The sequence below is a fragment of the Argopecten irradians genome, chromosome 11 (genome assembly GCF_041381155.1).
Source record: "Argopecten irradians isolate NY chromosome 11, Ai_NY, whole genome shotgun sequence".
Lineage (NCBI taxonomy): Eukaryota > Metazoa > Mollusca > Bivalvia > Pectinida > Pectinidae > Argopecten > Argopecten irradians.
Window position 1 is genome coordinate 3,129,138 of NC_091144.1, and position 25,897 is coordinate 3,155,034.

Below are 25,897 nucleotides of genomic sequence, written 5' to 3' on the forward strand. Positions count from 1 at the left end.
ACTTAAACAGCATCTCCATCATTGATTGGTTGACACTTAAACAGCATCTCCATCATTGATTGGTTGACACTTAAACAGCATCTCCATCATTGATTGGTTGACACTTAAACAGCATCTCCATCATTGATTGTCATACACTTAAACAACATCTCCATCATTGATTGGTTGACACTTAAACAACATCTCCATCATTGATTGGCTGACACTTAAACAACATCCCCATCATTGATTGTCATACACTTAAACAACATCTCCATCATTGATTGGTTGACACTTTAACAACATTTTTATCACTGATTGGTTGACACTTAAACAATATCTCCATCATTGATTGGCTGACACTTAAACAACATCCCCATCATTGATTGTCATACACTTAAACAACATCTCCATCATTGATTGGTTGACACTTAAACAACATCTCCATCATTGATTGGTTGACACTTAAACAACATCTCCATCATTGATTGGTTGACACTTAAACAACATCTCCATCATTGATTGGTTGACACTTAAACAACATCTCCATCATTGATTGTCATACACTTAAACAACATCTCCATCATTGATTGGTTGACACTTAAACAACATCTCCATCATTGATTGGTTGACACTTAAACAACATCTCCATCATTGATTGGTTGACACTTAAACAACATCTCCATCATTGATTGGTTGACACTTAAACAACATCTCCATCATTGATTGGTTGACACTTAAACAGCATCTCCATCATTGATTGTCATGCACTTAAACAACATCTCCATCATTGATTGGTTGACACTTAAACAGCATCTCCATCATTGATTGGTTGACACTTAAACAACATCTCCATCATTGATTGGTTGACACTTAAACAGCATCTCCATCATTGATTGGTTGACACTTAAACAACATCCCCATCATTGATTGTCATGCACTTAAACAACATCTCCATCATTGATTGGTTGACACTTAAACAACATCTCCATCATTGATTGGCTGACACTTAAACAACATCCCCATCATTGATTGTCATGCACTTAAACAACATCTCCATCATTGATTGGCTGACACTTAAACAACATCTCCATCATTGATTGGTTGACACTTAAACAACATCTCCATCATTGATTGGTCATGACACTTAAACAACATCTCCATCATTGATTGGTTGACACTTAAACAACATCTCCATCATTGATTGGCTGACACTTAAACAACATCCCCATCATTGATTGTCATACACTTAAACAACATCTCCATCATTGATTGGTTGACACTTAAACAACATCTCCATCATTGATTGGTTGACACTTAAACAACATCTCCATCATTGATTGTCATACACTTAAACAACATCTCCATCATTGATTGGTTGACACTTAAACAACATCTCCATCATTGATTGGTTGACACTTAAACAATATTTCCATCATTGATTGGTTGACACTTAAACAACATCTCCATCATTGATTGGCTGACACTTAAACAACATCTCCATCATTGATTGGTTGACACTTAAACAACATCTCCATCATTGATTGGTTGACACTTAAACAACATCTCCATCATTGATTGGTTGACACTTAAACAACATCTCCATCATTGATTGGTGACACTTAAACAACATCTCCATCATTGATTGGTTGACACTTAAACAACATCTCCATCATTGATTGTCATACACTTAAACAACATCTCCATCATTGATTGGTTGACACTTAAACAACATCTCCATCATTGATTGGTTGACACTTAAACAACATCTCCATCATTGATTGGCTGACACTTAAACAACATCTCCATCATTGATTGGTTGACACTTAAACAACATCTCCATCATTGATTGGCTGACACTTAAACAACATCTCCATCATTGATTGGTTGACACTTAAACAACATCTCCATCATTGATTGGTTGACACTTAAACAACATCTCCATCATTGATTGGTTGACACTTAAACAACATCCCATCATTGATTGGTTGACACTTAAACAACATCTCCATCATTGATTGGCTGACACTTAAACAACATCTCCATCATTGATTGGTTGACACTTAAACAACATCTCCATCATTGATTGGTTGACACTTAAACAACATCTCCATCATTGATTGGTTGACACTTAAACAACATCTCCATCATTGATTGGTTGACACTTAAACAACATCTCCATCATTGATTGGTTGACACTTAAACAACATCTCCATCATTGATTGGTTGACACTTAAACAACATCTCCATCATTGATTGGTTACACTTAAACAACATCTCCATCATTGATTGGTTGACACTTAAACAACATCTCCATCATTGATTGGTTGACACTTAAACAACATCTCCATCATTGATTGTTGACACTTAAACAACATCTCCATCATTGATTGGTTGACACTTAAACAAACATCTCCATCATTGATTGTCATGACACTTAAACAACATCTCCATCATTGATTGTTGACACTTAAACAACATCTCCATCATTGATTGGTGACACTTAAACAACATCTCCATCATTGATTGGTTGACACTTAAACAACATCTCCATCATTGATTGGTTGACACTTAAACAACATCTCCATCATTGATTGGTTGACACTTAAACAACATCTCCATCATTGATTGGTTGACACTTAAATCCTCATGATGTAACTTAAACATCCCATCATTGATTGTCATACACTTAAACAACATCTCCATCATTGATTGGTTGACACTTAAACAACATCTCCATCATTGATTGGTTGACACTTAAACAACATCTCCATCATTGATTGGCTGACACTTAAACAACATCCCCATCATTGATTGGTTGACACTTAAACAACATCTCCATCATTGATTGGTTGACACTTAAACAACATCTCCATCATTGATTGGTTGACACTTAAACAACATCTCCATCATTGATTGCACACTTAAACAACATCTCCATCATTGATTGGTTGACACTTAAACAACATCTCCATCATTGATTGGTTGACACTTAAACAACATCTCCATCATTGATTGGTTGACACTTAAACAACATCTCCATCATTGATTGGTTGACACTTAAACAACATCTCCATCATTGATTGCTGACACTTTAAACAAACATCTCCATCATTGATTGGTTGACACTTAAACAACATCTCCATCATTGATTGGTTGACACTTAAACAACATCTCCATCATTGATTGTCATGACACTTAAACAACATCTCCATCATTGATTGGTTGACACTTAAACAGCATCTCCATCATTGATTGGTTGACACTTAAACAACATCTCCATCATTGATTGGTTGACACTTAAACAACATCTCCATCATTGATTGGTTGACACTTAAACAACATCTCCATCATTGATTGGTCATGACACTTAAACAACATCTCCATCATTGATTGGTTGACACTTAAACAACATCTCCATCATTGATTGGTTGACACTTAAACAACATCTCCATCATTGATTGGTCATGACACTTAAACAACATCTCCATCATTGATTGCTGACACTTAAACAACATCTCCATCATTGATTGGTTGACACTTAAACAACATCTCCATCATTGATTGGCTGACACTTAAACAACATCTCCATCATTGATTGGCTGACATTTAATTAAACAACATCTCCATCATTGATTGGCTGACACTTAAACAACATCTCCATCATTGATTGGTGACACTTAAACAACATCTCCATCATTGATTGGTGACACTTAAACAACATCTCCATCATTGATTGGTTGACACTTAAACAACATCTCCATCATTGATTGGTTGACACTTAAACAACATCTCCATCATTGATTGGTTGACACTTAAACAACATCTCCATCATTGATTGGTCATGACACTTAAACAACATCTCCATCATTGATTGGTTGACACTTAAACAACATCTCCATCATTGATTGGTTGACACTTAAACAACATCTCCATCATTGATTGGTTGACACTTAAACAACATCTCCATCATTGATTGGTTGACACTTAAAACAACATCTCCATCATTGATTGGTTGACACTTAAACAACATCTCCATCATTGATTGGTTGACACTTAAACAACATCTCCATCATTGATTGGTTGACACTTAAACAACATCTCCATCATTGATTGGTTGACACTTAAACAGCATCTCCATCATTGATTGGTTGACACTTAAACAACATCTCCATCATTGATTGGTTGACACTTAAACAACATCTCCATCATTGATTGGCTGACACTTAAACAACATCTCCATCATTGATTGGGTTACATTTAATTAAACAACATCTCCATCATTAATTGGCTGACACTTAAACAACATCTCCATCATTGATTGTTGACACTTAAACAACATCTCCATCATTGATTGGTGACACTTAAACAACATCTCCATCATTGATTGGTTGACACTTAAACAACATCTCCATCATCTAAAACATCCCATCATTGATTGGTTGACACTTAAACAATATCTCCATCATTGATTGGTTGACACTTAAACAACATCCCATCATTGATTGTCATGCACTTAAACAACATCTCCATCATTGATTGGTTGACACTTAAACAACATCTCCATCATTGATTGGTTGACACTTAAACAACATCTCCATCATTGATTGTCATACACTTAAAAACACATCTCCATCATTGATTGGTTGACACTTAAACAACATCTCCATCATTGATTGGTTGACACTTAAACAACATTCCATCATTGATTGTGACACTTAAACAACATCTCCATCATTGATTGTCATACACTTAAACAACATCTCCATCATTGATTGGTTGACACTTAAACAACATCTCCATCATTGATTGGTTGACACTTAAACAACATCTCCATCATTGATTGTCATACACTTAAACAACATCTCCATCATTGATTGGTTGACACTTAAACAACATCTCCATCATTGATTGGTTGACACTTAAACAACATCTCCATCATTGATTGGTGACACTTAAACACACTCATCATTGTATACACTTAAACAACATCTCCATCATTGATTGGTTGACACTTAAACAACATCTCCATCATTGATTGGCTGACACTTAAACAACATCTCCATCATTGATTGGTTGACACTTAAACAACATCTCCATCATTGATTGGTTGACACTTAAACAACATCTCCATCATTGATTGGTTGACACTTAAACAATACATCATGATTGGTTGACACTTAAACAACATCTCCATCATTGATTGTCATACACTTAAACAACATCTCCATCATTGATTGGTTGATACTTAAACAACATCTCCATCATTGATTGGTTGACACTTAAACAACATCTCCATCATTGATTGTCATACACTTAAACAACATCTCCATCATTGATTGGTTGACACTTAAACAACATCTCCATCATTGATTGGTTGACACTTAAACAACATCTCCATCATTGATTGGTTGACACTTAAACAACATCTCCATCATTGATTGTCATACACTTAAACAACATCTCCATCATTGATTGGTTGACACTTAAACAACATCTCCATCATTGATTGGTTGACACTTAAACAACATTTTATCATTGATTGGTTGACACTTAAACAACATCTCCATCATTGATTGTTGGTTGACACTTAAACAATCATTTTTTATAACATCACTGATTGGTTGACACTTAAACAACATTTTTATCACTGATTGGTTGATACTTAAACAACATCTCCATCATTGATTGTCATACACTTAAACAACATCTCCATCATTGATTGGCTGACACTTAATTAAACAGCATCTCCATCATTGATTGGTTGACACTTAAACAGCATCTCCATCATTGATTGGCTGACACTTAATTAATAAGAACTAATGGTCTCTCAATTAGTTCTGTTTATCAGATGAAGACAAAAGAGTTACGCCCCCTGTCCTTTTATAGCAGTGGAACTCTCCAGTTGGGAGGTGGATAAAATCCTTTTTAATCTAGTTTACGTACAGGGAAGGTGCACAATATTTGCTCCCATAGATTTGTTTGCCAAAAAAAGATCGCTTGTTGAAGTTTTGTGGTGCCAGCAGTAATTTAAGTTCATACGGACATTCTTTGTGTGTCTGTTATACAGAATTGGTTTGTATTGAAGCGGATGTGGTTCGATTTTGATATGTCGTGTGGTCAGCCGTATGTTAGGTACCGCATGGTGCGGCCATGGCCATCCTACCATCGAACACGTGTTCGTCCCGGTTCCAGTCGTTAACACCATTTAAAACAGAAATGTCTTGTTCCTGGCATCATTGCTAATAATTTGCCGGAATTTTACTGCATTATCCCATACCGGAATTTATTTTGGTATTTTTATTTTATCGTAGAATTAATCTTGCACTTCTAGTTCATAGCAAACGGAGTTAGCATTAGCGGAGACATGAATATTAGGTAGTGATTTTGAGTATCACTATTTTTATTGGTATCGTGATATATTTTCAGACTGTAGGTCATCATTATTTTTAATGTAAGTGGCGATAATTTAATTCGTTTAAGTTGTGTTTGGTATTGTCGTTGATGGGAGTTGCTGCCCTTTGATCATGTGTAAGTGTTGTTAACTTTCGCTGGTCTAGATCTATTGTCATCCTCGGTGACCCGGGCGTTATATACGCTAACGCTGATAGGTAAATTTCCAATACCGAGTTACCGAGGATGTAGGGGCATGTTTGTATGTCGGATAATGTCGATGTGTTCTATATGTACCTATTTGAGTTTCAGTTGTGTGTGGTTAGGGAAAGCGACCCTAGAGGCTCCCTACAGCCCCTATGTAAGGAACAAGAATGGTTCCAGGTCGTTGAGTGCAGCAGCCAGTCGGAGTGAGAATGGTCCCAGTACTTGAGTGTTACAGCTCCAGCAGTAGCTAGTGGGGGTAACATTGTAGATGATAAAGACAAGGCAAATCTATTAAATGAATATTTCTGTAGTATTACTAATATTGACGATAGCAACAGTGAAGTGCCTATTTTACAGTTGAACTAATAGTGTTTGAAATAATCTACTTGTTACTTCTAATGAAATTTATGATGTTTTAATCAATTTAAAGCTTGGAAAAGCTTCAGGTGAAGATGGTATAAGTCACCATATGCTTAAATACACGGCTGATACAGTTTGTAAACCTCTTAAGGTTAATTCTTTTCAATTTTTCTCTATCTACCTGTATATTTCCAAATGTATGGAAAATGACTAAAGTTATGCCTCTCTTTAAAAAGGAGATAGACATTCTATATCAAAATATTTATTTTTATTTATTTTACCAGTTTCAAGCCGGATTTATGTCTGGTCATTCAACAGTATACCAATTAATTGAAATATACCATAACATTTGTCTAAATCTCAAAAAAAAAAAAAAGCATACCCGGTATTTGTATGATATTCTGTGACATTTCTAAAGCCTTTGACAGAGTCTGGCACAAAGGTCTTATAATTAAATTAAAATCATATGGTATTTTGGGTAACCTATTGCCCTGGTTAGAAAATTACTTAAGAGAAAGACATAAGTATTTCTAAACAATTCTTCTTCTGATATTGGTATGATATGAGCAGGTGTCCCTCAAGGCTCAATTCTTGGGCCAATTCTTTCCTTATGATTTAGCTGATGAACCTCAATCAACATCACGTTTATTCGCTGATGACACAACCCTTATAAAGCCATCATCTTCATGTCGTGAAATAGAAACAGATTTACATAGGGATTTAGATAAATAAAAAATGGGCTTGTTTCTTTTAATTCTAATAAAACTGAGGTAATTTTTATATCAAATTTTGTTAACATTGACAAAAATTTTGACTTAATTTTTGATGGAACGTTTTTAGATTTTAGAAGTTTTCATAAAATCAAATATATGTTAAAGCGTGGTGCTCTTTTAAGAATGTATAAGTCTTTTATTTTACCTGTTCTTGAATATGCATGTGAAGTTAGGTTCGGATGCTCTTACGCTGATTCTGAGCGGGCTCGGCGTGAAGCAGCTAGAATTATTACTGGGTTACAGTGTCATACTAGAAATGAATCATTATATTTTGAAACAAATTTGGAACCGCTTTTGGACAGAAGAGCTAAAAGAAAACTACAGTTGCTATACAAAGATAAATAATAATATGACTCCAAGTTATCTATCAAACTTATTACCTCCTACAGTAGGCTATCATAATTCTTATACTTTTAAGAAATAGTGAGAGTTTCCAAATTCCAAATTATCGACTCTACTACAACAAAATTTTTCTTTCCCACTACTAAAGAAGTTGGAACAACTTAGATGTTAATGTTAAATTCCTACCTTTTTCTTCCTTTAAACTAGCTCTTTCTCAGCCTATATCTACGAGTCTACCAGCATGTTATTTTAATTATGGAGAAAGAAAATTTAATATTATACATGCTAAATTAAGACATCAGTGTAGTTCTCTAAAAGATGACCTTTTCTTGTAAATTTGGCACCAAATTCTATTTGTATAAATTGTGGCTACACTTGTGAAAATGCTAACCATTTCTTTTTTGTATGTCAAAATTATTCTGTTGCCCATACAGAAAAGCTCCAAGTTTTAAATGATTTAGATATACAAGTAAATTTTAATTTATTACTTTATGGAAATGAAAACTTGGCTTTGGTAGTAAACTGTTATGTATTTGAACTTGTGCTATCATTTATAAAGTCCAGCAGAAGATTTTGAATTCTACATAATATTATAATATATAGTATATATCTTGTTATTATATACTCTGACAAATATACCCGTAATTATCATTTATACCTTTAGTATGTATGTCATCACCTGTAAATATTTCATGTTGATTGAAGAAGGCTTCTTATGTTGAAATAACTGCCTAATTCATTTGTACATTTATGACAATAAGATATGTTTAAAAGTCAAAAGGTAAAGGGGAACCGGTCCATGGTCCTTTATCAGCGGATCAGCTGGAGTCTGTTTTGAGCAGGTGTCTGCCAGGGTTGCCCAACAGCTAGTGGAAGCAGTCCATCAGGCAACTGAGCTGGTTCGCACAACTCCTCAACCTGAGGTACTAGTATAATTCAGAATTCATTACAATCTTTGGCATGAGATGTAAACCATTTTAACCCAATCCTACATCAGGTTCAAAGTGTTTGTGACGATTTGGGTGTTTCAGTATCATGCACTATAAGACAAAAGATAATCATTAGGGTATTTGTTGGCCTTGGGCAGCTTTTGTCAAAACCTGCCCCAATTGTTGAAGATAAACATTTTTCTGTTGGTAATGTAAGAAAACAAAAGAGTGTGAAGATAAATGACATTGATATGTGGACGGATGCTTTTACTATTTTCATTTCTGTCTATACATCTGCCCATCCTGAGGATATTTCTGGGTTGTTAAAGTATATGCATACAGTTAGGTTAGGGGCCAGGAGAACTGGAGGACTGACATGGAAATCTTATGACGAACAGTTTCGCCTTAAAAAGGCTCGTCACAATTCATTGCCATGGTATCAGGTGGACCAGGAGTTGTGGCTTCTATATGTATGGAAATTCTGGAGTAGTAGGTAATAAGTCTGGTCAAAAACAAACAGATGTCTGTAATTCATGTCAAGACTAAATGATAGAGTTGATAGCCGTCTTCCTATCTCATGATCACCAGAGTTGTTAGTTATGTTAATACAGATATTATCAGTGGTTTGTAGTCAGTATTATTTTCAGCTCGCTTTTTACAATTGTTGAGCCACCAGCCCATTTAGTTATACATTGTGGGGTGAATGATGTAGCACAGGTTAATTCATGCGAGTTAAGGCATAGGATGATAAGGATTTTTGACGAATTTTCAGGATATGTTCCCTACCACTAGACTGGTGTGGTCAGCCATTTTACCCCGCATTAATTGATGGAGTGAAGTTATTTTACAGTTAAACTGATTCCAGTGAGAATCATTAGCCAGATAGGGTCTTGCATTGGTAGGTGAGGTGGTTGTTACATAAGATATCCAGAAAAAACTGATAAGAACTAGGTTTTGTTTTCGGATGGTGTTCACTTGAGTTGGATAGTGTTCTGTTTTTTGTATCGTTTGCAGCATTTGTTTCTTCTCCTTTTGGCGAATAAGGCACTTGGGCCAGGTTGCTTTAGTTTTAAGCAAATGTAGTGGGTAATTGTTTGGTGCACGTTTAGTTCAGTTGGTGCTTGCAGTCAGGACAATAATAATAATAATAAAAAAAAAAAATGAACAAAATTTATTGATTGATTTTGTTTTGCTATGCTGCATTGATTTTGTATATTTGGAGGAAGAGTTTGATATTGCTGGTTTTATTTGTGGTCGCCCTAATACGCCCAAATTTTGGTTGGGTCGGTGTCCTCTTTTATGCGATTTGCATAATTTTTGTGCGTACATTTGTTTGGTTACGCTTCCAGCAGAGCAATTGGCTCATTTTGACATCTGCTCTTCTTCATATTTGTTATTTTGGCACTTATTTGTATGGTGCATCTTGTAATTTTAACATTTTATATTCCATTTTTGATATGGCTTGGCACTTATTTGTATGGTGCATCTTGTTATTTTAGAATTTTATATGCCATTTTTGACATGGCTTTACGCAGCAAATTTATTTATATTTTGGCCATTTTTTCTTGGAATTGTCCTGACTGTAACACATTTCTGTTGGCGGTGACAACATCTAATGTTGTCATTTGGCGGTGTTTCACTTGGAGCAACAGAAAATGCTGATATAGTATTTGTAAGTCTATTATACAACAGCTTCTATTTTGTGGAATTTCCTGTTCCCAGTTTCTATTTTAATATTAGCTGTTTTTAATTCTCATGTTGAAGCTTTGGCCAACTTCTGCCATTCATATTAGGTTAAAAATATATTCAAATATAGTTTAATATTCCCATTGAAGGCTAAGTATTATAATGTAGGTTGTTATTGATTGAATATTGATTGGATATTTTCAATTAAAGTTAAGTCTTGGTAAATATCAATTTTGTGTTTGTCTTCTATTTGATAATAAGAACTAATGGTCTCTCAATTAGTTCAGTTTATCAGATGAAGACAAAAGAGTTACGCCCCCTGTCCTTTTATAGCAGTGGAACTCTCCAGTTGGGAGGTGGATAAAATCCTTTTTAATCTAGTTTACGTACAGGGAAGGTGCACAATATTTGCTCCCATAGATTTGTTTGCCAAAAACCCACCCTTCCCACCCATTTTTCTATTGCTAGTGTGCTGATTGATATCTTGCGTTTCTGCTGTCGGTTTTTAATTTGTATGTTTCAGCTCATCACTTCCAAGATCCTTCGTCGAGGCTTCAGCATGATTTCCCAGAGTGCAGTGAAAGTTATTCCAGGACATCACAGATTGTTTGGGACATATTGCGGTAGCAATGATTATCTGAACTTTGTCGTGGAATTAATTTGTTCGTGTAAATTCCATTTGGCGGTGTTTCACTTGGAGCAACAGAAAATGCTGATATAGAATTTGTAAGTCTATTATACAACAGCTTCTATTTTGTGGAATTTCCTGTTCCCAGTTTCCATTTTAATATTAGCTGTTTTTAATTCTCATGTTGAAGCTTTGGCCAACTTCTGCCATTCATATTAGGTTAAAAATACAATCAAATATAGTTTAATATTCCCATTGAAGGCTAAGTATTATAATGTAGGTTGTTATTGATTGAATATTGATTGGATATTTTCAATTAAAGTTAAGTCTTGGTAAATATCAATTTTGTGTTTGTCTTCTATTAGATAAACAACATCTCCATCATTGATTGGCTGACACTTAAACAATATCTCCATCATTGATTGGCTGACACTTAAACAACATCTCCATCATTGATTGGTTGACACTTAAACAGCATCTCCATCATTGATTGTCATACACTTAAATAACACCTCCATCATTGATTGGTTGACACTTAAACAACATCTCCATCATTAATTGTTTGACACTTAAACAACATCTCCATCACTGATTGGTTGACACTTAAACAACATCCCCATCATTGATTGGTTGACACTTAAACAACATCTCCATCATTGATTGGTTGACACTTAAACAACATCTCCATCACTGATTGGTTGACACTTAAACAACATCCCCATCATTGATTGGTTGACACTAAAACAACATCCCCATCATTGATTGGTCGACGCTTAAACAACATCTCCATCATTGATTGGTTGACACTTAAACAACATCTCCATCACTGATTGGTTGACACTTAAACAACATCCCCATCATTGATTGTCATACACTTAAACAACATCCCCATCATTGATTGGTTGACACTTAAACAACATCCCCATCATTGATTGGTTGACACTTAAACAACATCCCCATCATTGATTGGTTGACACTTAAACAACATCTCCATCATTGATTGGCCATCATTGTACAGTCTACCTCCTTAACTAGTAAGACAGTTGTGGCCAGGTGGTTAAGGTATCCCAACATATAACCACAAGCCCTCCACCTCTTGGTCACGAGTTTGAAGCCAATGTGTCAAAATACAATGATGAATCAATTATGACTTATTCATAATAAATTTTTTTTTAGAAATATTATCATAGCTTCTGTACTTAATTTTCTATAAAATCTGACTTACTTGAGGTTTTCCTGTCATTAAACTTTTCAGCTTGGCAGCGACGACAACATTTGACGATGATGACAATGAGAATGATGATGACAATGAGGCCTCCCAGAGATGCAGCAATGACGATGAACTGCCACGTGACCCAGAAAGATTTGATCTTCACGATCCCTACAGTCGACTGGAAATTTCCTACAATAACCTAAAAAAGGAATTATGCAGGATATAGAATGATATATATACGTGTATATAATAAATAAATGTATAGTCACTAAAGAGAGTCAGACATATTGACCAAGAAAATAATGGCATATTCCTATACAGTAGGAATTTCCTGCAGCTATAATAAAAAATATATGGCCTGACCCCCTGACACACAAGCTGAATGCTCTATCTATTGAGCTACCTGGTCGCTGGGGATAAACCCAATCTAAAACTGTCTCGTCTTTGCAATTTTAACACACAACTCAGGTATTTTTTTTAGAGTCAAGGAATACCTTTTAATCAAATCAATTAACTTGACCTACATTCAAGATCACAGATTTAAAAGTTTAATATCACAAAATACATTTCCTCAATATCAGGTAAATTATTACCTTGAGTTCTGCCTCCTTCGTATCCCCAGGAAACGTAACCACGGGGGAACATGTCACTTCGTTACTGGTCATTGATTCGATGGGGCAGACATCATCGCCAAGCTTTATCTCAAAATTATCTGTACATGCTTGATCTAAGTTTGAACCCTGTTATTATGAAATCAGAAAAGATGAACAGGTCAAGTAATAAAAAGAATAAAATAACAATGAAATAAATATATACCGGTACCGTATTTGGCCCAATAAGCCCCATATCACTATAAGTATCCCTTGCCCTTTTTGAGGTCTCCATTTCACTGACGTTGAATTAATGCAGACTGAAAATATGAAAACCTTAGGTTACTTTACTTGATTTATTTTTGCAACTGATTGATGGCTTATTTTGTACAAAAATTTTTTGAAAGGATATACGTTTCCCCTTATCCTTTTCCAATTTTTTAAACGGCCTGGGTCAAATACGGTATACAAACCAAGTCTCTTCTACATAGTATATGGCATTTTAAATTCATGTGGTCAATATCAAGTGATTCTCTATGTACGGGACATATTTTTTTGAAGGTTAAACCATCTGAAAAATTTAACCACTATACTGTAATAGGAAGTTGATCTCTAATTTCCATCTACAAAATATGTTTTGCTCCTTAATATTAAATTAATATTTTAGATTATAAGTTATGATCTATTTAATCAGCATTCATTTTAATATACATTGACTGAGTATAAACATTCCTTGTGATAAATCCTTCTTCAGTAAATTCAAACCAACATGGACACTTACCTTGATAACTAGATTTTTAGTGAAGACATTATCAATTGTCAGATCGACGTTGATGTAAACCTTTGGGTCGTTCACTAAAGAGAGACTTGCCCCGTTTAGATTCCTGTACATTGTCATACCGTCCATCTGTAGTCCGTAACTGGTGGTCGATAGACTCGTGAAGTTCCTTAGGTCAGGGGACGGGCAGTTGATTAGGACGTCTCCTATATTGGTACAAGGCTGTAAGATATTGGAAATATTAGCTTTCATACATTTGTAGTTCAGGTCCTAGTTTCATACACATTCCTTAACTTAGGGAAGACATCACTTAAATTATCTATATATACGAAAACAATACCAAAGTTAAGGGAAAATCTGAGTAGTATGGAACTTACTTGATTTAATTAAGAGTTAATTTTAAGAGAAATCAGTAAAATCACAATGTAAATATAGGAAAGTACTATATAAATAATTACCGCTACTTGTATAATGTTTTTCTACAGAGAATTTATTTAAAGGTTAAGGAATTCCTTCAAGCAACATTGATGAAACTGGGCCCTGGAATTAACACTATCCTAAGGAAACACATAGAAAAATCTTGATAAAGTCTAGATGTGCTTGCATGATCAGCTAAAGATTAACTTGCTTTTATTGCACATAAACATAATTTTGCTCTAAAGTGACTGAGTGAATTTGTCCTTCGACTGTTGGACCTTGAATCCAATCCCATGAATGAAGCTTGTGGCTGATTAACCAAGGATATCTAGAGTTGTGGCATGAAAACCTATCACTGAAGTCTGCTGTCTCTATCACTGGTGACCTGCACATGTATTTACTGTAATAATGAGACTCACCTGACCCAACACTTCTGTATTTCCCGCATGAGCTATCATCCGCACTCCCTGCACACTGCCAAAGTTTCTTCCTCTGATCTTCACAAAACAGCCTCCACTGAAGAAAAGATACATGTTTTTCCAATCTAATTACAAGAATTTCACGGAAGTGGATGTGTCGCCTGTACAGCATCACAAAAATAGTTATTTACAGTAGACACTTATTGCATGGGTATATTCGGGAAATAGCACTTTTATGGTTCCCAGAGACACGAACTATTTTCCCAGGCGAAGCCGAGGGGAACCATAAAAGTGCTATTTCCCGAATATACCCATTCAATAAGTGTTTTATTATACCTTTGCTTCATTTTCGCTATGTAAAAAGCATACATGGTGTATACTATTACAGTGACGAAGATGTCATCATGATTAAATGACGCGTAAAATCAAGAACATTTTATTGGTAATAATATGTTCGTCACCATAATACCCATACCTCTGACCATGTCTGTGTTTTATAATTATAGTTCTGACAAAAAACACAACTGAAATACTGTATTAAATTAATGAAATTTTATTGATATTCAAGAAATGCACAAACAGTAAATAAGATAACATATATAATATCCCATACAGTAGTGACAGTCAGTATTTATATGATCCAGTTAATTCTACTTTGTGATATTGATGGTAACATTGCAATTATTGAGATGGAAATTTCCTGGAATATAGCCTGATGTACTCATTGGGATGTTATTGCAGACATTTGTCCTAGTAGCGGCTACCTCATATGCAGTAATGTCAGCCATTATACTTTCGAATTCGTCGTCTAAAAAGTCGGGAAGCTGGAGGTTGGAAGAGCATGTAGCTAGTTCATTTCCGTTGACAGAGTTGTGTAGTTTTGGAGACTTTGCTGGGACAACATTTTCACTTAGTATGTCCGAAATTTGGCGTTTCTTGTTTTCACTTAGTCTCTCACTATAAGACCTGATAGAGTTTTCCGATTTGTGCCCGCTTATGCCCATGATGTGCCTTGCTTCGACTCCCTTTTGGTCAAGCGTCGTGATACATGTTGCCCGTATACAATGGTTGGTGTATTTAACAGAGAGACCTGCATCTTTGCTGAGCCGTGACATGAAATTGTTCAAAGTATTTTTACCTACAGCGCAATTATCATACCACACATCCATGCTCTGATCGACAGTTTTCTTCGGCCTTTGCCAGAAGTTGTCATTGTTAGGATTTAATTTGCTTAGGTATTTCTCAATAGTAGCCACAGGACAATTAGGATTCCCTGAAACATATGAAGAGGAAGGAAAATGAAATGCATTATTTACTTGACTCATACAAATGACAAAAGTCAATGCTAATGAAAAATGAACACGACGTAATTGTAAACGAATTTGGTATTGTTTGTATAAGCTACACCTTTAAATACGCTTTTTCAAATTTGAAATATTAAAACTATCAATAAAATCAACGTTACAGTACCTGGTTGATCATACATGCGTCCCTCCTTGTCATTGTCTCTTAAATCGTCGCCTCGATGGTTTTTTGTTTGCCGACTGGTGACGGTGACGTATCGTCTCCCTGTAGCATCAGTATTGATGTTGAAATCATTTTTCTGAATATCTCTCAGGTTCTCACGGCCTCTATTACAGAAATAGTATAGATATTCAAATATTGTCCGGTTTTGTAATCCCTCCGAGGTATTTGTAGAAAAGATTTCACTTGCGTAAAGCTTCTCCATGTCTTTTGCATCAATTGGAGCTTTGTGTTTCATATCCCCTAATCCCGCCTATTTTAGGTTCACCAACACCACCTTGAACATTTCATTTGCTTTCTTAAATGCGTCGGTGTTTATAATATCCTCATCGCGCTTCTTTAAAAAGTACTTTTGCAATCCATACCTGATTGTAATCATGGATTTTTTAGTGTATCGGGATCCATCAACTTTTTTCAACTCCTCGTAAAACTTTCGAAGAATACCGTTCACATTTTCGCTTGTTTCACCCTCAAGTTCACTGATCGTTCCAAGTGATTTTTCTCGGAGGTAATCCTTCAAGATGTTTACCGCAGTTTTGATAACCTGTTGGGTATTTGAACTGTCTCTTTCGTTTACCAACTTTGTTAGTGTTTCCTCGTCAAAGTTGTCAAATCGTGTTCTGTTTACAGCCATTTTCCCAAACACCAGCCTTGTCGCTTTGCGATGGAACATCAATGACATCACATAAACGTCATCTGACGTCATGAAACGTCGTCAGATGACGTCCAATCAAAATCGCTATAGAGGAAAAGTCCGCCAAATTTGAATGCAGGTAAATAGCCTTTTCCCACGGTAAATAGTCCAAATGACTATTTACCGGGGAATAGCTTTTTATGACAGTGAAAATTTTAATACCATTTCTATTGACTACTTTTTATATAGCGAAAAAGAAGTAAAGGTATAATAATTGAAAATATTGTTAATAACTAGTTGAAGCCCCATAACTGCAAACATTGATGGATTTTGACCAGCATCAAACCCATCTAAGATCTCATTGATATAAATAATATACCAAATTTGGTTGAAATCGGACAATAAATACTAAAGTTATCAAGCGGAAACCATGGATTGACAATTCAAAGTCGCGTAACTTTTGCAAATATTGACAGATTTTGACCATTATTGAACTCATCGGAGATCTCATTGATATAAAACAATTTATAATTTGGTTGAAATTGTACAATAAATATTAAAGTTATTGAGTGGAAACCATTTATCTGTTTTGACAATTTTAAAGTCACATAACTCTTGAAAATATTGACGGATTTCGACCATTATCGGTCGAATGCCAACATAGTGATACCTAAGTTTCGCCCTTGTTTTGCAGGTGACACAAAAATTAGACTTGTAATTCCGCTCCACTTAGACAGTCTACGTTACGCTTCAATACAAGATCTAACAACGTCCTGTTTGGGGTCATCTCATGACAGCATGACCCCTATGGTTAGTCAATCAGTGTGTTGCCTGTGAAATCTTTGATGTGGTAGATTCTCTTGAAAGTATAAACGGCTACTAGCTATATATAGTATGTCCAGAGATGTTCTGCTTCTAGGCCAGGGATCATGCTGACCCCAAACGGGGAGTTGTTAGATCTTGTATTGGAGCATATCAAAGAGCATCGTAGTGGGGCAGAAATACAAGTCTAGGTCATTAGAGTGTTTCTTCTTTTAGAACTCTGAATCCAACAAGGGTCAACCTAATTCAAACTAAACCTATTCTTACATCTGATTTTATGACAACTTTCTTTCCAATTTTATGATTTTCTAAGCAGAATTTGATATACATTTATCTTGATTTTAAATGGTCAGGTAACTACCGACTTAATTCATACCTTCTAAATACTGTAGCATTCATCGGCTCTGTTACTTCTGGGTTGGCTCGGAATGTAAAGGGAAATTTTTTAGAGAAGTCATCCTCATCAAATCCTACAGATTTCGGCCATTGTACTACAATCGTAAACTGACCAGTAGAGCTACGTCTGTTTGTAACAAATACCAGGATTTTCGCCTCATGTCTGAAAAAAGATTCTACTGCATATAAATAGCAGGACGTTTTATTTCATTCTTAAACTGCTCATTTATATCTTGATATCATTCATTCCTGAAGGCACATTGGAACTCTTCTAAAGGTTGGAAGCTTTCATTATGAATTTTCAGGGGTGAAAAGTAATAAGTGAAGTTAAACAAGGACATTATTAAAATAGTGGCAAGGATCATTTGCATATCTGTTGTAGTGTAACCCTATCAAATATTTCATGTCCTAGCTGACTCAAACGAGACTTACCGTGTTACATTAAGGAACTGGGGTTCACCATCAACGAAGATCTTCACAAGGGTGCTGTCGCTATCGTTTTTTCTGAAGAATTGGCCTCTCAAGGTCACCTCTGTACCACCTGCTATCGGACCAAAAGCAGGTTCTAAAGAATCCGTGTCGAACATGGGGTCCTGTAAATACATAGTATAATTTGTCAAATCTCACCTTTTTCTAATCTGGACCCCTTTCTATCTATAACATTAAGGAGATAAAATGTCATCTTTCATGAATCTACTGGAGATTCAATCACAAATTTTAGTTTTAACACTTCAAGATGAATTCAATTAAAAACGGTAAAATTCATGATCTAATATCCAGTAGATTCATGAAATGACATTCTATCCCAATTCTAAAATTATTGAAGATGCAGTGTTGCATACATGTCACATTTTCTCTTAAAATTGATAAGAAATCTACATCTAAAAAGAAATTTGAGATCATCCACTTCTTTCCCAGTAATCAATCATATTGCTTGTTACAATCTATGTCGCAAAGCTCTACCCACTTACATTAAAATTTTTCAAGCAGATCGCATTGTTGTTCCTGCAATGAGGTGTAAAAAGTCCAGCTTTTTGTGTTTTTCTCCCAGAATTACCGTTCAATAATTTATCAGTGTATTAATGGTTTTTCAAAATGCCTGTTTGTGAGGATCAATCTGAAGATATTTTTCACAATTGGTTGAGAAGTTAGTGATCAGTGGAGACTCAACAATCGATTGACGTAGATCACAAAAGTTGATTCTTGCAAAGTTTTGAATGAATATTTTGGGATTTACGTTAGTTTTATTTTTCTAAATAACAGTAAAAAAAATGCAGATGTCAAAAAAATAGATCTCCGAATATGGTCAACATTTTGAACAACTGACCGCAAAATATCAACAAAGTTACTTTATAAACCAAACCAATTATAATTTTTGATTTACTTCTCGTACGTTTCGATCAAATTTAAATTCAGAATTTGCAGCTCGTTTACAATGCCAATGATGTAATGGTCTGGCACTTTTTCTTTTAATTCACAAAAATTAAAATATGCATGACCCAAAACCTTGCTAATAATACCAACAAAATACATAGGTCGTGGTGACATCCGATTTAGACAATGTACACTGTAGAAATCTAATGATAGGTATTTGAACAGTGAAAATTGGAAAACCTGATGTAGACTATAGCATTAAGGGTACTCACACATCGCAGATTGTTGTTGACTCCGTACAGACAAACACACTGTCCTGAGATTTGGTCACATGATGTGATGTTCTGTGAGCCAATCTTATTACATCTACAATCACTACATCCTCTAGAATCAGAGAAATCCAGAGCTTTGTATCCAGCTATACACTGGTCACATTTCCTACCTGAAATAAAATGAAGTCAAGAAAATAAAAATGTGACTTTTTAGTTGTGAAAAATCTAATTAAAAGACCTTTGATGTTCATTATATACTTCTTAAACTCTTTAACGATAACCGACCGGAATTGTTCAACCTTCCTTTAAGCATCAGTCAGACTCCCAGAATACAATATTTACAAGTTTATTTACAACAAATAATACTAATTACAGTCATACCAGCACATAACACACACTCATACAACAGGCTCTCTCCATCTAACCTTATCATAACCTTATCATAATATATTATGTACAGATGTTTATTTACAACGATATAAAAATGTTCATTATATGGCTGCTTTCCATTGGCCCAATCCACTGTTCCGCAATAATGTTCAGTACCACTGCACAGTATTGCCAATTTGCCGCTGTCAATGTCGCACAAACCAAGGTAAAGGTCACCCAGACCCGCCGGCTGAGGTGGAGGTCACAAAGGCCACGATGACGGTCACACAGACCAGACCTTCCAGTAAAGGTAAAGGTCACACAGACCAAGATGAAGGTCACACAATCAGACTTGCTAGTCAAGGAAGAGGTCACACAGACCGAGGTAAAAGTCATTTAGACTAGGTGAAGGTCACACAGACCCGTCACTGGTGAATGTAGAGGTCACACAGACCCGTCACTGGTGAATGTAGAGGTCACACAGACCCGCTAGTAGTCGTAGAGGCCACACAGACCTTCTGGTAAATGTGGAGGTCACATTGGCTAGCGACGATATGGCTTAATGGCATATGTATCCATCAGTTTTTGGATAGTTCTGTAGTTCTCCATGGGTGGAAAGCTATAATATACATATGGTATGATATAACACCAATAAACAATTTATATGTTCGCTCTATACAAATCAATGCTTTTTATCTAAATATTGACTATCTCAAAGGCATACTATATAGCTATATCACAAATACTAAGATAATCATCTCATTTCTAAGCATTTACGGTAAATAATATCACGAATGCTGACTTAACAACCTAACAATGCTTTACACAACACACCCGGCCTCATACCCACGCATATACACATGGCCCGTGCACACACATTGCCGCGTACGCAAGCACACACGCCGGGTGAATTACACCTAACCAAAACTTATAAACTATAGCAAACACCTATACTTATGAAACCTCATTATAATTAATACTATGACAAGGACATATGAATGTATTTACTTACAACAAGCTGTATTTCGCGCCCTGAGTTCCAACCCTGCTATCGTTCGCTACCATTTTACCTGTGTCCTCTGCTTTCAACTCGCACCTGTGCGCATGCGTGACTTACCTTGTGACTCTTTAGGGAAACTTAAATGGCGCGAAATCCAACTTACAAACTAAGATACATATAATTATACAATGGAGCGTGACAAACTCATACAGAGGTATGGAGTTGATCTGTTGGTCCAGGTAAAGCTCGTGCACAAGTAGGGACAGGGTCATGCAGGGTCAAAGTAACTCTCTCAACCGATACATTTGCTTGCCTCTAAAATGTCATAACAACTTATGTACATACGTATACATACATACACACAAAGACGTGCATGTACAGGATATTACTAGACACAGAGACATGTAAATTCAGTCAATACACAGTGCATATACTTTAAAACACCATACTTTAAAACACTCAATTTATTCAATCTTATATATATATTTTGAATTAAAAACAGACAAAAATCAAGAAGATCTTTTAATATGTTATTCATCACTGAAAGTAAACTACATTTTGAGAATTACAATATTTACAAAGTATAGGTTTGAAGTGCATAAATTTTGTGTTTTAACTAAAGTTTGCTAGAATCATATACATTTTCGGCTTAATTCATCAAACCTTATTGTTATCAATAGATTACTGAAGAAAACATGTCAAAACTTTATGTAAAGTTATGGCACATTAAGCTATTGATCAACAGTCACTTATCCTTACACACACAAAAATAGCAACACCTGATGTCCCTTACCTGTGACATATTCTTTACACTGACATTGTCAACACCTGATGTCCCTTACCTGTGACACATTCTTTACACTGACATTGTCAACACCTGATGTCCCTTACCTGTGACACATTCTTTACACTGACATTGTCAACACCTGATGTCCCTTACCTGTGACATATTCTTTACACTGACATTGTCAACACCTGATGTCCCTTACCTGTGACATATTCTTTACACTGACATTGTCCTGTTGTGATGTTACATTGACTTGGTCCATTTGGATTTTTTCCCTCCCTACTACAATCACACGGTTCGCAGCCTTCAAATCCAGGATCCTGTAGGCCGTAGTGGTCGGGTGAGCAGCGGTCACACTGGGCTCCAGCCACATTACTTTTACACACACAGGCACCAGTAGTATCATCACACCTCTGACTTCCTTTCACGTCACACGACGTACATGTCATACAGCCGTTAGGATTGGCAGCAGTCAGGTTATAGGCTAAGGATTTACAGGTGTCGCAGTTGTAACCCTCCACATTGGTTTTACAGTGACACGCCCCTCCATCCTATATAACACATACAATGTATACACTTTACAGTTGTAACCCTCCACATTGACCTTACAGACACACACCCCTCTGTCCTATATAACACATACAATGTATACACTTGACAGTTGTAACCCTCCACATTGACCTTACAGAGACAACCCCTCTGTCCTATATAACACATACAATGTATACACTTTACAGTTGTAACCCTCCACATTGACCTTACAGACACGCCCCTCTGTCCTATATAACACATACAATGTATACACTTTACAGTTGTAACCCTCCACATTGACCTTACAGAGACACGCCCCTCTGTCCTATATAACACATACAATGTATACACTTTACAGTTGTAACCCTCCATATTGACCTTACAGAGACACGCCCCTCTGTCCTAAATAAAGCATACAATGTATACACTTGACAGTTGTAACCCTCCACATTGACCTTACAGAGACAACCCCTCAGTCCTATATAACACATACAATGTATACACTTTACAGTTGTAACCCTCCACATTGACCTTACAGAGACACGCCCCTCTGTCCTATATAACACATACAATGTATACACTTTACAGATGTAACCCTCCATATTGACCTTACAGAGACAACCCCTCTGTCCTATATAACACATACAATGTATACACTTTACAGTTGTTACCCTCCATATTGACCTTACAGAGACACGCCCCTGTCCTAAATAAAGCATACAATGTATACACTTGACAGTTGTAACCCTCCACATTGACCTTACAGAGACAACCCCTCTGTCCTATATAACACATACAATGTATACACTTTACAGTTGTTACCCTCCACATGACCATGACCTTACAGACACACGTCCCTCTGTCCTAAATAACACATGCAATGCATACACTTTACAGTTGTAACCCTCCACATTGACCTTACAGACACACGTCCCTCTGTCCTAAATAACACATACAATGTATACACTTTACAGATGTAACCCTCCATATTGACCTTACAGACACACGCCCCTCTGTCCTATATAACACATACAATGTATACACTTTACAGATGTAACCCTCCACATTGAACTTACAGACACGCCCCTCTGTCCTATATAACACATACAATGTATACACTTTACAGATGTAACCCTCCATATTGACCTTACAGAGACAACCCCTCAGTCCTATATAACACATACAATGTATACACTTGACAGTTGTAACCCTCCACATTGACCTTACAGAGACAACCCCTCTGTCCTATATAACACATACAATGTATACACTTTACAGTTGTAACCCTCCACATTGACCTTACAGACACGCCCCTCTGTCCTATATAACACATACAATGTATACACTTTACAGTTGTAACCCTCCAAATTGACCTTACAGACACGCCCCTCTGTCCTATATAACACATACAATGTATACACTTTACAGATGTAACCCTCCACATTGAACTTACAGACACGCCCCTCTGTCCTATATAACACATACAATGTATACACTTTACAGTTGTAACCCTCCATATTGACCTTACAGACACGCCCCTCTGTCCTATATAACACATACAATGTATACACTTTACAGTTGTAACCCTCCACATTGACCTTACAGAGACACGCCCCTCTGTCCTATATAACACATACAATGTATACACTTTACAGTTGTAACCCTCCATATTGACCTTACAGACACGCCCCTCTGTCCTATATAACACATACAATGTATACACTTTACAGTTGTAACCCTCCATATTGACCTTACAGACACGCCCCTCTGTCCTATATAACACATACAATGTATACACTTTACAGTTGTAACCCTCCATATTGACCTTACAGACACACGCCCCTCTGTCCTATATAACACATACAATGTATACACTTTACAGATGTAACCCTCCACATTGAACTTACAGACACGCCCCTCTGTCCTATATAACACATACAATGTATACACTTTACAGTTGTAACCCTCCATATTGACCTTACAGAGACAACCCCTCTGTCCTATATATAACACATACAATGTATACACTTTACAGTTGTAACCCTCCATATTGACCTTACAGACACGCCCCTCTGTCCTATATAACACATACAATGTATACACTTTACAGTTGTAACCCTCCATATTGACCTTACAGACACGCCCCTCTGTCCTATATAACACATACAATGTATACACTTTACAGTTGTAACCCTCCATATTGACCTTACAGACACGCCCCTCTGTCCTATATAACACATACAATGTATACACTTTACAGATGTAACCCTCCATATTGACCTTACAGACACGCCCCTCTGTCCTATATAACACATACAATGTATACACTTTACAGATGTAACCCTCCATATTGACCTTACAGAGACAACCCCTCAGTCCTATATAACACATACAATGTATACACTTTACAGATGTAACCCTCCATATTGACCTTACAGAGACAACCCCTCAGTCCTATATAACACATACAATGTATACACTTGACAGTTGTAACCCTCCACATTGACCTTACAGAGACAACCCCTCTGTCCTATATAACACATACAATGTATACACTTTACAGTTGTAACCCTCCATATTGACCTTACAGAGACACGCCCCTCTGTCCTATATAACACATACAATGTATACACTTTACAGTTGTAACCCTCCATATTGACCTTACAGACACACGCCCCTCTGTCCCATATAACACATACAATGTATACACTTTACAGTTGTAACCCTCCATATTGACCTTACAGACACACACCCCTCTGTCCCATATAACACATACAATGTATACACTTTACAGTTGTAACCCTCCATATTGACCTTACAGAGACACGCCCCTCTGTCCTATATAACACATACAATGTATACACTTTACAGTTGTAACCCTCCACATTGACCTTACAGACACACATCCCTCTGTCCTATATAACACATACAATGTATACACTTTACAGTTGTAACCCTCCACATTGACCTTACAGACACACACCCCTCTGTCCCATATAACACATACAATGTATACACTTTACAGTTGTAACCCTCCACATTGACCTTACAGACACACGCCCCTCTGTCCTATATAACACATACAATGTATACACTTTACAGTTGTAACCCTCCATATTGACCTTACAGACACACACCCCTCTGTCCTATATAACACATACAATGTATACACTTTACAGTTGTAACCCTCCACATTGACCTTACAGACACACGTCCCTCTGTCCTATATAACACATACAATGTATACACTTTACAGTTGTAACCCTCCACATTGACCTTACAGAGACACGCCCCTCTGTCCTATATAACACATACAATGTATACACTTTACAGTTGTAACCCTCCATATTGACCTTACAGAGACATGCCCCTCAGTCGTATATAACACATACAATGTATACACTTTACAGTTGTAACCCTCCATATTGACCTTACAGACACGCCCCTCCGTCCTAAATAACACATACAATGTAT

At 36.3% G+C, this 25,897-nt stretch overlaps 2 protein-coding genes across 4 annotated transcripts in view; both read right to left on the reverse strand.

Moving 5' to 3' along the window:
• Nucleotides 1-25,897, reverse strand: part of LOC138334308 (uncharacterized) — an 88,343-nt gene that overhangs the window by 14,348 nt on the left and 48,098 nt on the right. For all 3 annotated transcript variants that reach the window (XM_069282946.1, XM_069282949.1, XM_069282948.1), the window contains exons 10-17: nucleotides 22,095-22,443; nucleotides 19,737-19,906; nucleotides 18,523-18,683; nucleotides 18,071-18,253; nucleotides 14,715-14,811; nucleotides 13,882-14,100; nucleotides 13,104-13,250; nucleotides 12,523-12,709 (exon numbers count right to left, since the gene is read on the reverse strand). In XM_069282946.1, coding sequence (XP_069139047.1) covers nucleotides 12,523-12,709; nucleotides 13,104-13,250; nucleotides 13,882-14,100; nucleotides 14,715-14,811; nucleotides 18,071-18,253; nucleotides 18,523-18,683; nucleotides 19,737-19,906; nucleotides 22,095-22,443 — 1,513 coding nt within the window. The remainder of the gene's footprint in view (nucleotides 1-12,522; nucleotides 12,710-13,103; nucleotides 13,251-13,881; nucleotides 14,101-14,714; nucleotides 14,812-18,070; nucleotides 18,254-18,522; nucleotides 18,684-19,736; nucleotides 19,907-22,094; nucleotides 22,444-25,897) is intronic.
• On the reverse strand, nucleotides 15,325-16,588 carry LOC138334309 (uncharacterized). The gene is made up of 2 exons (XM_069282950.1): nucleotides 16,185-16,588; nucleotides 15,325-15,987 (listed from the first exon to the last, which is right to left on the reverse strand). The coding sequence occupies exons 1-2, from the start codon at nucleotides 16,474-16,476 to the stop codon at nucleotides 15,365-15,367; spliced, it is 915 nt and encodes a 304-aa protein (XP_069139051.1). The 5' UTR covers nucleotides 16,477-16,588; the 3' UTR covers nucleotides 15,325-15,364.